This window comes from Heteronotia binoei, chromosome 19 (assembly GCF_032191835.1).
Source record: "Heteronotia binoei isolate CCM8104 ecotype False Entrance Well chromosome 19, APGP_CSIRO_Hbin_v1, whole genome shotgun sequence".
NCBI classification, from domain to species: domain Eukaryota; kingdom Metazoa; phylum Chordata; class Lepidosauria; order Squamata; family Gekkonidae; genus Heteronotia; species Heteronotia binoei.
This window is the reverse complement of record NC_083241.1, coordinates 1,831,864-1,847,972: the sequence shown is the minus strand read 5'-3', so window position 1 is coordinate 1,847,972 and position 16,109 is coordinate 1,831,864. Positions and strand designations below refer to the sequence as shown.

The 16,109-nt window shown below is 48.5% G+C and overlaps 1 protein-coding gene across 2 annotated transcripts in view; it reads left to right on the top strand.

Moving 5' to 3' along the window:
* The first annotated feature begins 454 nt into the window (after positions 1 to 454).
* Positions 455 to 16,109, top strand: part of KIF23 (kinesin family member 23) — a 33,872-nt gene continuing 18,217 nt past the window's right edge. The window contains exons 1-13 of one of the 2 annotated variants that reach the window (XM_060260151.1): positions 513 to 530; positions 4,037 to 4,106; positions 6,411 to 6,533; positions 7,006 to 7,111; positions 7,807 to 7,943; positions 8,414 to 8,523; positions 8,600 to 8,770; positions 9,303 to 9,344; positions 9,655 to 9,767; positions 13,404 to 13,525; positions 14,370 to 14,472; positions 14,878 to 14,957; positions 15,038 to 15,157. In XM_060260151.1, the coding sequence (XP_060116134.1) occupies positions 517 to 530; positions 4,037 to 4,106; positions 6,411 to 6,533; positions 7,006 to 7,111; positions 7,807 to 7,943; positions 8,414 to 8,523; positions 8,600 to 8,770; positions 9,303 to 9,344; positions 9,655 to 9,767; positions 13,404 to 13,525; positions 14,370 to 14,472; positions 14,878 to 14,957; positions 15,038 to 15,157 (1,311 nt within the window). In that variant the 5' untranslated portion in view covers positions 513 to 516. Of the gene's footprint in view, positions 531 to 4,036; positions 4,107 to 6,410; positions 6,534 to 7,005; positions 7,112 to 7,806; positions 7,944 to 8,413; positions 8,524 to 8,599; positions 8,771 to 9,302; positions 9,345 to 9,654; positions 9,768 to 13,403; positions 13,526 to 14,369; positions 14,473 to 14,877; positions 14,958 to 15,037; positions 15,158 to 16,109 lie in introns of both variants that reach the window. The other variant, XM_060260150.1, reaches the window with a different exon arrangement.

Here is a 16,109-nt window from a genome sequence, read left to right as displayed (position 1 = left end):
TCCATAAATTTTTGACATTTATATGAATTGTGGCTTTAATTTGCATTAGTAAATTTTGCACGGGTTTCTTTCTTTCGACTTGCTGATTTTTCCGTCATTCTCTCCTTGCCTCACCACCTGGTGTTTGGCAACCTTAGCAGCAGCACATCTCTTGCGCGTTCGGAGGTGAGAGCCGCAGGCTTGAGAGGCCAGACTTCAGCCCGGGGGTCCCCAGCTCAAGACGACCTCCGCCCACGAAGAATATTGCAGGACCCATCCCAGGCCGCAGGGTTGCCGCGGCAACAGAGCGACGCCCCTGCCCTCTCGCTTCGCCCCCGGCGCGCGCTGATGACGCCGGCGAAAAGGAAAGGGTCGCGAGGCGCCCTGCCAACCCCGCTCCCTCCTGATTGGTCGGATTTGAATCGCAGCCGGCCGCGCGGGGGATGCCGGGAAGCGGGAGGGAACGTTCAAACCCGAATCTCTCCTTCGCGAGGCGGCCGGCGGGCGGGAGTCGCCCCGAAGCCTCGGCGGGACACGATGAAGGCGGCGGCGTGAGTGGCGGCGCGGGCTCTCTCCCAGGGCGGGGGGTGCCCGGGTGGGGCGGCGGCTGAGGCCTCCTCCTGGCTTGACGGGCCTCGCTTGCCTTGCGGTTGCCAGCCTCCCGGTGGGGCCGGGAGGTCTCCCGGGATCCGCTGCCCTGGAGAGGGGCTGTGCGGCGTAAGGCCCTGCTCGGGTCTCTCCCCAGCCCCGACCTCTGCAAGCTGCGAACCACGCCCCCCCCCCAAGAAAGATTTCCAGGAATTCGCCAGCCGTATTTGGGTTGGGGGTTTTAATAATTTGGGTTTTTTTTAAAACTGATGTCTGCTGTGAGCTGCCTGGGGCAGGCTGCAGGAAGGGAAGACGGCTGCAGATTTATACCCCGCCCTTCCCAGCCAGCTCGGCGGAGACCGCCCTCGGGCTTTTTCCTGCGTTCCGAAGGCAAGAAGAAGGGTGCGGGGCTCCGCTGCCCAGCCAGCTCTTCGGCCCCAGCAGGGACCTCGACGACTCCCACCTCAATTCAAGAAATATCTGGGGACTTTGGGGGTGGGGCCAGGAGACATTAGGGGTGGGGCCAAGATCAAGGCTGCGACAAGCATCATTGAACTCCAAAGGGAGTTCTGGCCATCACATTGAAAGGGACGGCACACCTTTTCAATTCCTTCCTTCCATAGGAAATCATGTAGGATAGGGGCACCTTCTTTTGGTGCTCATAGAATTGGACCCCCTAGTCCAATCTTTTTTGAAACTTGGGGGGTATCTTGGGGAGAGGCACTAGATGCTATGCTGAAAATTTGGTGCCTCTACCCCGAAAAACAGCCCCCCCCCCCAGAGCCCCAGATACCCGCGGATCAATTCTCCATGATTTTCTATGGGAAGAAATCTCTATAGGGAATAACAGAGTTCCCAGCAGACATTTCCCTCCCCTCCCCCCGCTTTCTGACGACCCTGAAGCAGGGGGAGGGCCTCCAAACCGGGGGATCCCCTGCCCCCACCTGGGGATTGGCAACCCTACTCCCACCCACTGGCTCTGCCCAGTTTGATCTAATGGTTAGGAGCACCCGGTTTGATTCCCCCATTCCTCCTCCACAGGCTGGTGGGTCCTGCTGGTGTGATCTTTGGCCAGTCACGGTCATCGCAGAGCTGTTCTCTCAAAAGAGCAGTTCTCAGAGCCATCTCAGCACCACCAACTTCACGGGGAGTCTTTTGTGGGGAAGGGAGATAACATTGTAAGCCTCTCTGAGACTCCTTGAGGTAGTGAAGGGTGGGGTATAAATCCAGTCTCTTCTTTGTTTACTTGAGAGACCTGGATTCCTGTCCCCCATTCTGATTTGGAACCTTGCTGGGGTGATCTCAGTCCAGACGCACACACTTGGCTTAGACTGTGAGGATTGAAATGGAGAAGAACAATATGAGCTTTGGATCTCCGCTGGGGGAAAGATAAATGAAGTAAACAGATGTAGTCATTAGAATAGCATTATACCACCTTTCCTTCCTTCTAGGGAACCCAAGCTAGTATATGAAATGTGAGCAGACTGCTCCATCAGATGTCTTAAAACTGCTGGTCTAAAACCAATACAGTTGTTGCCCTGGATCCCTGGCTGCCCGTTAATGTGAATTAAATCCAGGTCTGTCCCTGGAAAAAAACAACCCTCAAATGGTCACTGCAGTGTTGACTGCTGTAGGAGACAAATGGTATGGAGAAGTTAGCATGCTCAGTGGAGCTGGCCTACCCCATTTCTTTATATGTGTAGATTTCTGGCCATATAATTATTGCAATCCATGGGGCTCTAAGTGTCTTCCAGTGAAAGTTTTGCAAACTGGGAAGGGTAGAGATCCAAAATGCAGGGGGTGGGTCTTCACAAGAGCCTTGGTAGCAGCTGTCTGCAAAACAGATAACAGCCTGACAAGACGGTGCTGTCAACACCTCCGCTTCCAGAATTGCTCTTAATCTTGAGTCTGAGAGATTTCTGGTTGCAAAGGATCTTGTTGAGATCCCTATCTCGAGCTGACCCTATCCTAGGAGTCACTGAGCTACGCGCTCTCTTAAACGTTCCCTAGGTGGAGTTCAGCAGACGTGGTAGTTGTTTCGCTCACTCATGCTTCATAATCCCTGTAATGAGCTCTATGCCATGCCCTGTCTGACTCAACACATATTCTGCAGACACTAGATCACTGAAAGCTCGCTCTGTTGTTGTTTTAAAGATGATTCATTGTATGACCATTTTCATGTACTTAGTACAGAACAGGCTGGGACAGTCCCATAGTCTTCATGGCATCCAGGAAGTCTTGACCTTGGACTCACTGTGGATGCTGAAACTCCTTGGGACAGTCATCTTTGGGATCCTCAAACTATGTATTTTAACTTAACTGGTTTTTATATGTTTAACTTTAATTGTTAAATCCAGTGTTTTACCTATTTATGTTAATGTTGAATTGTTGTTAGCCGCCCTGAGCCGCCTAGGCGGGGAGGGCGGGATATAAATAAAATGTATTATTATATTATTATTATTATCCTCAACACCAAGCCAGATATAGAAACCTAGAGCTGGAAGGGACACCCTCAGGGTTATTTAATCCAACCGCCCTTGCACAATACAGGAAATTCCCAGGCACCCTCCTTCATGACCCCCTGCTCTATGCCCAGAGGCGTATCAAGCATGCCCGCTCAGCCAGGACATGTGCAGTTAAGCTAGGCAGGTAGATGGTGAAGCGGCAGCAGCAACCCTTAATTTGTTCTTAGTGCCCAGCACAAAAATGCATATTATCAATATCAGCCAGTGTTTGTACTGGAAACTTGCTGAAGGAGAGAGATTGGCAGAGATTTCAGGTTTTCACCGCTGGTAACATCATTAGGGTTTGTAGAATCTTTCGGGATCAAGTGTTCTACTGGAGAAAGTTTTCCTTCCAGACGTTTCGTTCTCAGCTGCGGAGAACATCCTCTGGCGTTGCAACCGGAGCAGGCGTTCAGACCTTCTTGGCTCAATGCCTGCCCCGGCTGCAACACCACTGAGGATGTTCTCCGCAGCTGAGAACGAAACGTCTGGAAGGAAAACTTTCTCCAGTAGAACACGGCACTTGATCCCGAAAGATTCTACAAACCCTAATGATTGGCAGAGATTAATTGGTAGATGGAATGTCCATGTTTGGAGTCGGTGTGCTTCCCAGCAATGGGAAGCAGCTATATGGGAAAGTTTGGGCCTTTTTGCCCCAGCTGTGCAGCATCTGGTTAGCCAGTGGAGGAGATGCTGGCCTATGTGGACCCTTGTTTTGATCCAGCAGGGCTCCTCTTACGGTCTTAACCTTGAAGAGGAGAAGGAGCATGTGAGATGCTATTTATGTTCTGAAACTGAACAGACTTCGTTATTGTTATGAATTATAGTACGGGCTACATTAACTGTTGTCAACTGTCTGAGATTTAGGCAGCTGTTCTGGACTCTTTTCTCCCTTGTTTCACACTGATTTCAGGGCAGGAATGTGTTGTATAACCTGTGCCTGAATCTTGATTCTTTATTCCTAGTAGAATTAAGACCCCCAGAAGGAACGTGCTGAAGAAAGTCTCCGGGAACAATCAGAAGGACCCTGTTGGGGTAAGTGGGCTCAGGACTAACCTTGTTAGCACATTGCTCTGCCTCTCTGTCCCTGTTAAGATTAATCCATTGAACAGAAGGACAGACTTGAAGTGTTTTATACAATGCATCTTCCTACGTACTTGACAATAGTTCTCTGACAGCAACCACAAGCTGAGCTTGATAAGCAAATTGGTCTTCCCAGCCTCTGAGGCAAGATAGACCGGTTTGATTTCATATCCTGGTGTTTGGTCCTGAGGTTCTCAAAGCAATTTATGAATAAAACTGTTTTTCCCTCCTGTTGTCCCCAACTCCTGTGAACTGAAGATGCCTGGGATTGAATGTGCACCCCCTCCCTTTTTTGACCTGGGTTCCTTCTGTTGTGTAATTATATCGGTCAGCAGTGTCTCTTGGCCGGCCTGGCTGATCTTCTGATGCTATCCCTCAGTTATGTTGTAGCTGGACATCTCGCTGATGATATAGAAATGGTTTGTTAGTCTTGAGGCTTAGCAAGGCCTGAAAATTTAAAACATTTGGGTAAAACACTAATGCCCTATTTTCTAGTTTAATAAGCAGCACTTATGTGACAAAAAACCCCAATAACCTCTTAGCTCAACTTTCCTTGTCTCATTTTGTTTTTTAAAAAAAACTGTTTCAGATCGCTTTCTGACTGGTACCCTGGACCTGAACACAGCTGGAAGCTAATCCCACTTTTTTTTTTATATAGGGGAAAGTATTCTCCTTGCATAAGGCTATAAATTTATTATTATGATTTGGCATTCTAAGCAGTATGGTTTTGTAACAGGAGAGTTATCTTGTATTCTATTAAAGGTCTGAACCACTTATTTTTTGAAAATTACTTGTCAAGTAATTTCAGGGACTTGAGAAGGATCTACGTAGATAAGACCCATTGGGGAGGGGACTTTATCTACAATAGGACAATCCTTATAAGTGGATTCTGTATTTGGCCTTTTGCCATTAAACCAGATGAACTTCCAGTGAGTCTATGAACTTTTATTGAAAAAGAAATAAATGTTTTTATTAGGCAAGATGATAAGAGGCAGGAACAAGTTAACCCTAAAGAAACCTGAACATTTTTTAAAAAATGTTCCCCAAATGTAATTTTGTAATATTTCTAAAACATAATTTAATAAATATGCTTTAAAGTAAATATCTTTCTAATGGAATAATTATCTCCGAATGTTTCGGAAAGCTTTGGAAGCCTGCCTCTTCCGGACAGCCCCTTTGCAGGAAACCTGAGCAGCTCTCGGTGATGTTTTTATTGGGAAAGTGGCAGCTGCTGCCTTAAAGAAATGATAACTATCATGTGTTTGATTCTATAGAGAAGCAATTGGTTCTCAAAATAACGTTATGAGATTATAGAATCATAAAGTTGAAAGGGACCTCCAGGGTTATCTAGTCCAGTCTCCAAAAGGCAGATGTTTTATTTATTTTATTTTATTTATATCCCACCCTCCCCACCGAAGGCAGGCTTAGGGCGGCTCACAGGTTAGGGTAAAAAATGACTAACAAGATAAAAACATTGGTAATACATAAAGCATAAAACAGTATTAAAATATCAGTGAAGAACAATATAACAGTAGATGCTAATACAATGATTCATCATGCAATTAAGTTTCGATGGCGGCTGTATGGCTGGATAGTCAGTGTTAGATGTTCCATAGGACCCCAAATCGCCATAGCGTGGTGGGAAGTCCAGAATGATGTTAAATTCAGATTTATGGGTCTAGTCCATTGCTGTAAGTTATGCTTATGGAAAAGCAAGGTGGAAGAGTGCCGTTCTACAGGCCCTGCGGAACTGTGGGAGCTCTTGCAGGGCCCTAACGTCCTCCGGCAACTCATTCCACCAGCTAGGTGCAGCCGCGGAAAAGGCCCTGGCTCTACTTGACTGAAGCCTCACTTCCTTGACACTGGGGACTCCCAGCAGACTTTGAGATCCGGGCCAAAGTGCTCACTGGGGCATATACGGGGAAAGGTGGTCCCTCAGGCATGTAGGACCCTGGCCATAGAGGGCTTTAAAGGTTAAGACCACCACCTTGAAGCGAATCCGCTACATTATTAGTAGCCAGTGTATCTGATGTATCTGATAATGCTCGTTAACTGCTCAAGCAAGATTTTAAAAGGCTAGATTTAGAACTTTACCGGTAATTCTACTTTTTTTCTTTAGCTTTGTTAACTGGCTGTTAAAATATATATTTTTAAAAACCCTGTACTTGTCCTGACCGGCTGATGAACTTTCTACAGCAGCTAAGAGAAGCGCATCTGGGTTTAGTAGGTATGTCACGGCAAGTTTTTACTCCTTAGGTGTACTGCCGGTTGCGCCCGGTGCCAGATCAAGATTGCTGCATCGAAGTGATCAGCAGCACGACTGTCCAGGTTCACCTGCCCGATGGATACCGCTGCAGCCGCAATGGGGAGTACAAAGAGGTGAGGTATGCTGGGAAAACCCAGATGTTTGGTTGCTTCAGAACTGAGGAGTGAAGGTCTGGGTCTGCAGATGGAGGAGGCCGGTTATAGATCTTGGGCAGGTCGCCAAACCAGCTGAAGGACAGGTGTGCTCATTTTGCCAGGGCCATGGGAGAAGGCCCAGAGCTTGATGTTGCTGGAGCTGAGCTCATGGACTGTGAGAAGTTGAGCTCATGGACTTCCTGCAATAGTGACAGTCCATAGCTGGGCTGGCAAGGGCTATGACGGGATGGAGGAAGTGCCACATCTGCCTTCATGATTTGGAATAGGAAGAGCTGCTGGGCAGAAAGCTTTATGCAATAGCAAAGTTGTGGACCAGAGCACCTGACTTAACTTGAAGCGACGCGAGATTTGCTCAGGCTGAGGGAGGTGATAACTTGTGGCCAGATACCTGTGTCCTGCTTCCAAACCATCTCCTTGGCTTTCTCTTCAGATGCAGTATTCATTTAAAGAAGTGTTTGGCACCAACGTCTCTCAGAGATGGGTTTTTGAGACAGTCGCTAGACCTCTCGTAGAAGACCTCATCCGTGGGAAAAATGGTATGCTTGGATGGCTGGAATTATTTGGTGTTTTAGATCCTGTTGGCCCTTTTATTTTTCTTGTACGTACTGTACTTTCTGCCACACTGGCTGCTTAAGGTTGTCGGAGATCTGTTTTATTTGGTGGTGAGAGAAATGCTGCCAGGGCAGAGTGCATTAAAAAAACTAATCAACATGTCTAGTTGGAATGAAGTAGGCTGTTGTGGGGTTGCTCACCTTGAAAGGAATGCATGCAAGCTGTATCACCGAGTTCGTTATACGGTTGGTAACTTGCCTTTCCCTGACGAGGCCAGCATTCCAGTTAATTGATCCGCATGGCTCAAAGCACAGGCCCAAATGCTGTGTGTCAGTCCTCTTTGGACTCTTCAGAATAAAGCACGCTAATTCCTTTTTTGAATTTGGCTGTTTCTCATGGGTGTGATCGATTGAGTACTTCTCTTCCCAGTCTTATGGACATTCTTTGTGATGTTGTAAGCGTGTTTATAAATGAATATCTCTGTCTAGAGAAGTATTTTATTCTTGCAGATCCACAGTGTGGTCCTGCCCCTTATTCTGTGGTATTAACACTACAGCCTTCAAGCTTTTGCAGTTAAGAGGTGCAAATAGGAGGTGAAAGAGGGAACTTCTTTTTGATTGCCATGTGCTTGTGTGAAGTTCTCTTAAATTCTGGCATTGGCTTTCTCCCTGACTCCTAGGTCTCCTATTTACTTATGGTGTTACGGGGAGCGGGAAAACCCACACGATGACAGGCTCCCCAGGCGACGGCGGACTCCTTCCCCGGTGTTTAGACATGATCTTCAACAGCATAGGGCCTCTCCAGGCCAAACGATATGTAAGTTTCTTACTGCTCCACTTGAAGCCAGCTGGGTGACCTTGGGCCGCTCAGTTTCCTTGGCATTCTCTCAGTCCCACCTACCTCGCAGGGTATCTGTTGTGAGGGAGGAAGGGAAGGTGATTGTGAGCCACTCTGAGACTCCCTTGGGTCGTGAAAGGCAGGGGAGAACACCAACACTTCTCCTCCTCCTTGATACTTGGCACCAAAGAAATGCTGCTGATCTGAGCAACATGCATGTGTTGTGCTAGGTATGTGCAATGTAGACAGAAGAATGATTTGCTGGAAGAGGGTTTACAACTTGCAAGCCTTTTATATGGGGTTGGTCAAACCTTGCCACAGACTGTTCTTTCTCGGATTGCAAATATTTCGCCTCCAAATCTTCGGGCGCCACCGGAGCCTGGATTTGCTGCCCCCTTTGCTTTCATGCGTGAGGTAGAGCTCTTATAGTGGGATGTGCTCGCTTTCAGGTTTTTAAGCTTGATGAGAAGAATGGGGTTGAGATCCAGTGTGAGGTCGATGCGCTACTTGAACGCCAGAAGAGGGAAGCGTTACCCGTTCCAAAAACTGCGTCTGGCAAGTAAGTGGCTGCCGGAGTGGAGAAGGGGGTGAGACTGTAGATGCTCCCGCTTGATTTCTGGCGTGTGTCTACACAGGCAGCCAATAGACCCTGAAATTGCTGACATGATCAACGTTCAAGATAATTGCAAGCTGGAAGATGTTGACGAAGACAACGTTTACAGTGTGTTTGTCTCTTACATTGAGATTTATAACAACTACATCTATGACCTGCTGGATGAAGCGCCCCTAGATCCTATCAAACCAAAGTGAGTTTGGAATGTTTTTGTTAATTTTGTCAGAATACAACTACTGAAGTCTACCTGGGATTTTGGGGTTTGTTTTTGTCTGCTTGGGAGTTTGGGATATTTGTTAATTTTGTCAGAGTAGAGCTGCTAAAGTTTGCTTGGAATCTTAACGTCTGCCCCAGCAGCCGGCCGGGTTTCAGTCTAGCTTTCGTACCTAACTGAGCCTCACTTGATTTGGAGAGGTTGGAAATCCATTTTCCTAGGGTTACCTAGAAGCATCAGACACTACTTGCTGCAGAGGCTGACGTAGCTTAAGTAGAACCAAACCTTGTTCTCCTGGTAGTTTTCTGCTTGCCAGTGCATAGGGAGACAGTTCCTAAATAGGCCAGATGAATACACCCACTTGACCAAATGCAGAAATATTTTCTCGAAGCGCAAACACGGTTCTTGTGTATGACGTTCTTTAGAACGTGTTCTCCAGTTTGTAGAGCTAAGTGTGAGAGGAGGGGAGAGGTGACTAGTGTGTAACGCTTTAATTGTGTTCCTTTGGTAGGTGGAACATCTGTGGCACCCCAGTGCGAACCGTTGACTTTGTGTATGTGCACACGAACTCTTTCCCTCTCACTAGCAGTAGAGATAATTTGTGGAGCCGGCATTCCCCCCCCCCCCCCCCGTGGTTGTGAATTTCTCTCTGCTTCTCTCGTGCTGAGGCTTGCCATTGACTGCTGGTGCATGGTAGAGCAACTGCCTCCCTCCCATATGTAAAACATGACTTGTGGCTAACCTCTCTCGAGCTCTTGCCGCTTATCTAAATGTTAGCGCTGTCTGGTAGCTTGTCCTGTGGCCGTCTCAAAATAGCAAGTGGTGCTGGCCAAGGTGTACACTGAGAACCCTCCATGTTGCAGGCCCCCCCAGTCCAAAATACTCCGGGAGGATCAGAATCACAACATGTATGTAGCGGGATGCACGGAAGTGGAAGTGAAATCCACAGAGGAAGCTTTTGAAGTCTTCTGGAGAGGTAATTATGCTCCTGCTACCAAAGTGGTGTGCTGTCCCAGGATTCTCACCTTCCTGGTGGATGAAAGGCCTTCTAGTTCATCTGAATCTGTTTGGTGTAGTGGTTAAGTGTGCAGACTCTTATCTGGGAGAACCAGGTTTGATTCCCCACTCCTCCACTTGCTGCTGCTGGAAGAAGGGCCTTGGGTGAGCCGGAGCTCTCTTATCTGGGAGAACCGGGTTTGATTCCCTACTCCTCCACTTGCAGCTGCTGGAATGGCCTTGGGTGAGCCGGAGCTCTCTTATCTGGGAGAACTGGGTTTGATTCCCCACTCCTCCACTTGCAGCTGCTGGAATGGCCTTGGGTGAGCCGGAGCTCTCTTATCTGGGAGAATCGGGTTTGATTCCCCACTCCTCCACTTGCAGCTGCTGGAATGGCCTTGGGTCAGCCGGAGCTCTCTTATCTGGGAGAACCGGGTTTGATTCCCCACTCCTCCACTTGCAGCTGCTGGAATGGCCTTGGGTGAGCCGGAGCTCACTTATCTGGGAGAACCGGGTTTGATTCCCCACTCCTCCACTTGCAGCTGCTGGAATGGCCTTGGGTGAGCCGGAGCACTCTTATCTGGGAGAACCGGGTTTGATTCCCCACTCCTCCACTTGCAGCTGCTGGAATGGCCTTGGGTCAGCCAGAGCTCTCTTATCTGGGAGAACCGGGTTTGATTCCCCACTCCTCCACTTGCAGCTGCTGGAATGGCCTTGGGTCAGCCAGAGCTCTCTTATCTGGGAGAACCGGGTTTGATTCCCCACTCCTCCACTTGCAGTTGCTGGAATGGCCTTGGGTCAGCCAGAGCTCTCTTATCTGGGAGAACCGGGTTTGACTCCCCACTCCTCCACTTGCAGCTGCTGGAATGGCCTTGGGTCAGCCAGAGCTCTCTTATCTGGGAAATCCGGGTTTGACTCCCCACCTCCACTTGCAGCTGCTGGAATGGCCTTGGGTCAGCCATAGCTCTCTTATCTGGGAGAACCGGGTTTGATTCCCCACTCCTCCACTTGCAGCTGCTGGAATGGCCTTGGGTCAGCCAGAGCTCTCTTATCTGGGAGAACCGGGTTTGACTCCCCACCTCCACTTGCAGCTGCTGGAATGGCCTTGGGTCAGCCAGAGCTCTCTTATCTGGGAGAACCGGGTTGGGTTCCCCACTCCTCCACTTGCAGCTGCTGGAATGGCCTTGGGTCAGCCAGAGCTCTCTTATCTGGGAGAACCGGGTTTGATTCCCCACTCCTCCACTTAAGAACATAAGAACATAAGAACATAAGAGAAGCCATGTTGGATCAGGCCAACGGCCCATCAAGTCCAACACTCTGTGTCACACAGTGGCAAAAAATGTTATATACACACATACACTGTGGCTAATAGCCACTGATGGACCTGTGCTCCATACACTGTGGCTAATAGCCACTGATGGACCTGTGCTCCATACACTGTGGCTAATAGCCACTGATGGACCTGTGCTCCATATTTTTATCTAAACCCCTCTTGAAGGTGGCTATACTTGTGGCTGCCACCACCTCCTGTGGCAGTGAATTCCACATGTTAATCACCCTTTGGGTGAAGAAGTACTTCCTTTTATCCGTCTTAACCTGTCTGCTCAGCAATTTCATCGAATGCCCACGAGTTCTTGTATTGTGAGAAAGGGAGAAAAGTACTTCTTTCTCTACTTTCTCCATTCCATGCATTATCTTGTAAACCTCTATCATGTCACCCCGCAGTCGACGTTTCTCCAAGCTAAAGAGTCCCAAGCGTTTCAACCTTTCTTCATAGGGAAAGTGCTCCAGCCCTTTAATCATTCTAGTTGCCCTTCTCTGCACCTTCTCTAAAGCTATAATATCCTTTTTGAGGTGCGGCGACCAGAACTGCACACAGTACTCCAAATGAGACCGCACCATCGATTTATACAGGGGCATTATGATACTGGCTGATTTGTTTTCAATTCCCTTCCTAATAATTCCCAGCATGGCATTGGCCTTTTTTATTGCAAATGCACACTGTCTTGACACTTTCAGTGAGTTATCTATCATGACCCCAAGATCTCTCTCTTGATCAGTCTCTGCCAGTTCACACCCCATCAACTTGTATTTGTAGCTGGGATTCTTAGCCCCAATGTGCATTACTTTGCACTTGGCCACATTGAAGCGCATCTGCCACGTTGACGCCCACTCACCCAGCCTCAACAGATCCCTTTGGAGTTCCTCACAATCCTCTCTGGTTCTCACCACCCTGAACAATTTAGTGTCATCCGCAAACTTGGCCACTTCACTGCTCACTCCGAACTCTAAATCATTTATGAACAAGTTAAAAAGCATGGGACCCAGTACCGAGCCCTGCGGCACCCCACTGCTTACCGTCCTCCACTGCGAAGACTGCCCATTTATACTCACTCTCTGCTTCCTATTACTCAGCCAGTTTTTGATCCACAAGAGGACCTGTCCTTTTACTCCATGATTCTCAAGCTTTCTAAGGAGCCTTTGATGAGGAACTTTATCAAAAGCTTTCTGGAAGTCAAGGTAAACAACATCTATCGGGTCTCCTTTGTCCACATGTTTGTTCACCCCCTCAAAGAAATGCAACAGGTTAGTGAGGCAAGATCTTCCCTTGCAGAACCCATGCTGAGTCTTCCTCAATAACCCGTGTTCAACAATGTGCCTACTCATTCTGTCCTTGATAATGGTTTCTACTTGCAGCTGCTGGAATGGCCTTGGGTCAGCCAGAGCTCTCTTATCTGGGAGAACTGGGTTTGATTCCCCACTCCTCCACTTGCACCTGCTGGAATGGCCTTGGGTCAGCCAGAGCTCTCGCAGGAGTTGTCCTTGAAAGGGCAGCTGCTGTGAGAGCCCTCTCTAGCCCCACCCCCCTCACAGGGTGTCTGTTGTGGGGGAGGAAGGTACAGGAGATTGTGAGCCGCTCTGAGACTCTTCCGAGTGGAGGGCGGGATATAAATCCAATATCTTCTTCTTCTTCTTCTTCTCCTTCTCCTAGTTCACTGTTACGCTGATTCGCAAAGCTACTGGATCTATTAATGGCTAGCTGCCACTGAGAGCCTATAAATTTCTTTTTTAAAGCTGTCTGACCCGGTGGCCGTTGGCACATTTTTGCGTTAGCCCACTCTGTCAGTTATGAGAGAATCCGTGTGATGCAGCACTTAGCTTGGGGCTGGGGAGGCTGGTTCAGATCCTCACCTTGGGCCAGTCAATTGTCTCAGCCTAGCAGGTCTCACAAGATTGATGGGAGGGTGTGATGGAGGAAAGGCAGAGCAATTAAGCAATGCTTGTCTGCTTTGAACCTCCTGCTGACCAGTTTCTCTGGGTAACTGTGAGTTCTAGTACTGGTGGAGAAGGGGAGAATAATCCATTTCTTTGCCCCCTTTATGCTAGTCTCCACTTAGTTGGGTTTTTTAAAGCTTCAGAGCCACAAGCTCTGCAGGTGTTAAGTCCCACCTTCTGGATCCTTTCATTTGCCTGTTGTGTAGCTTTTGCGGCTTTGGACTACCTACTGCTCCATGGGTGACCATACCATCAGTGTGTGTGTGAGAGGCACAAGGACACTGGGTGTTTTGTCTTCAGCACACTTCTTCAGGGCCTCTTTAAACTTCTTTGTTAACAGGCCAAAAGAAGAGACGCATCGCCAACACTCAGCTGAATCGGGAATCCAGCCGTTCGCACAGCGTGTTTCTAATTAAATTAGCCCAGGCTCCACTGGATGCAGATGGAGACAATGTTCTACAGGTGAAATGAAGAGGGGCTTGCGAGCACTGCACCTGTGTTCCCTGCATGCACCCTCCTTGCCCTCTCCCCCGCAGCATACAGGGTGGTTTGATGGCTGGGGTGTCAGATGCAGCCTTTCCTTTGTCCTCTCAACCAGCCTTGGACAAGTTACTGCTGTTTCTAGCTTGCAGACTGAGAACCGTTTCCGTGGGGAGAGAGGCGGAGAGTTTAAGAGTGGCTCTTAATTGAAAGTGCAAGTTTGATCTCCCAGTTTGGTGTAGTGGTTAAGTGTGCAGACTCTTCTCTGGGAGAACCGGGTTTGATTCCCCACTCCTCCACTTGTGGCTGCTGGAATGGCCTTGCGTCAGCCAGAGCTCTCTTATCTGGGAGAACCGGGTTTGATTCTCCACTCCTCCACTTGCAGCAGCTGGAATGGCCTTGGGTCAGCCAGAGCTCTCTTATCTGGGAGAACCGGGTTTGATTCCCCACTCCTCCACTTGCAGCTGCTGGAATGGCCTTGGGTCAGCCAGAGCTCTCTTATCTCGGAGAACCGGGTTTGATTCCCCACTCCTCCACTTGCAGCTGCTGGAATGGCCTTGGGTCAGCCAGAGCTCTCTTATCTGGGAGAACCGGGTTTGATTCCCCACTCCTCCACTTGCGGCTGCTAGCATGGCCTTGGGTCAGCCAGAGCTCTGGCAGAGGTTGTCCTTGAAAGGGCAGCTGCTGTGAGAGCCCTCTCAGCCCCACCCACCTCACAGGGTGTCTGTTGTAGGGGAGGAAGGTAAAGGAGATTGTGAGCCGCTCTGAGACTCTTTGGAGTGGAGGGCGGGATATAAATCCAATATCTTCTTCTTTCCTCTCCCAGGATAAAGAGCTGATCACCTTGAGCCAGCTTTCCCTGGTCGACTTGGCAGGAAGCGAAAGAACAAACCGAACCAAAGCGGAAGGCAGCCGATTACGCGAAGCAGGCAGGTGCTGCATGCGGCTGGGGTGGGGGCTTCCCTTTTGGCCACTCTTGCCTGGAGCAAAATCATAGAGCCAGCCATCTGGCCTGGATGGTTCAGGTCGGTCCAATCTTGTTGGATCTCGTAAATGAAGCCAGATCGGCCCTGGTTAGCCCTTGGATTGGAAGACCACCAAGAAAGTCCAGGGTCGCTGTGAGGAGGAAAGAAGCAGCCACCTCTGCTTATCTCTTGCCCTGAAAGTCAGCTGTGATGTAACGGCACTTTACGCAGCCAACTGACCTCAGAGGCAGAGTACTCTGCTGTGCTGTGGAATTCTTACGGTGTCCTCATGGAAACCAGTGTCCTCAAAGTGTGTTTGGGGGGAGGCAAGCGGTGGTCTTTGATTCTAAGAGCAGCTCTTTCTTACAGGGAATATTAATCAGTCCTTGATGACGCTGAGGACTTGCATCGAGGCTCTGCGAGAGAATCAGACCTACGGCACCAACAAGGTGTGTGGCGTGGCTTTTCTGTGGCGTTTCTATGGTCCACTCCTGCAGCTTTGGCTCTAATTAAACTTTTTTTTCTTTAGATGGTCCCCTATCGTGACTCTAAACTAACCCATCTTTTCAAGAACTACTTCGATGGCGAAGGGAAAGTGCGGATGATTGTCTGCGTCAACCCAAAGGCTGAAGACTACGATGAGAGTTTGGTAATTGAGGTCTCACTGTAATCTGGAGGGTTAAAATTCCCATGCTTTTGATAACAAAGAGCACTTGAAAATTGTGCTGCTTGTTGGGTTAGTGCGCTTTTGTGTGTGTGTGTGTGTGAAGACTGTATCCAGTGAAGAGTCACGAAGTCCTGTGAGCAGAACTCTGCAGGTGTCAGTGTGGTTGTACATTCTGAATGCTTCATTTATTGTGGCACTTTAGCTGCACTGGAAGAAAGGAGCCTTCTTCAGCACTCACAACTTCTAGGGCTTTTCTGCATTCTCATTCCCTTGCTTATTTCTTCAGCATTTTTTTCTGTGCCATGCATATTTTGCTCCCCCCCCCCAGTGGTCAATTCAATATTACAGTCAGTGGTTTGTGTGTGGCGTAAAAACCTGCAGTTTGAATCTGTAGGGAGATAAGCTGGACATTAACCAGTGTGATATCAAATCAGTCACTTCAGGGAGCAAAATATACACAGAACAGACCCCCCCCCCCAAAGAAACAGGAACTTATAAGCAAGTAGAATAAAGGGAGCAAAATATACACAGAACAGACCCCCCCCCCAAAGAAACAGGAACTTATAAGCAAGTAGAATAAAGATACGGAAAATCCCCTATGGTGATCTCGCCCTCTCTCCTCCCTCATAGGCAGAATTCCCCCCTTATTTCTTTTCTTTGAAGGTTTTACCCTGTCACAGTAGAGGGGACGACCTGATCTTCAAAAATCATTGAATAATGGTCAACCCATGTTTGTGGAGAAATGTTAGGGTTGGCAAATGCTCTAGGCTTCATGCTGTCTGAAACTAATCTCCAAAAGGATTTACTGTAATTAGATTTTATGGCATAAAGGAGTTGGTCCCAATTATGTTGAAAATGCTTTTTCTTATTATTTGCAATTACCTCTAAGAAGGATTTCTTACATTCTAAATAGTCATATAGCTTCTGTGGATCT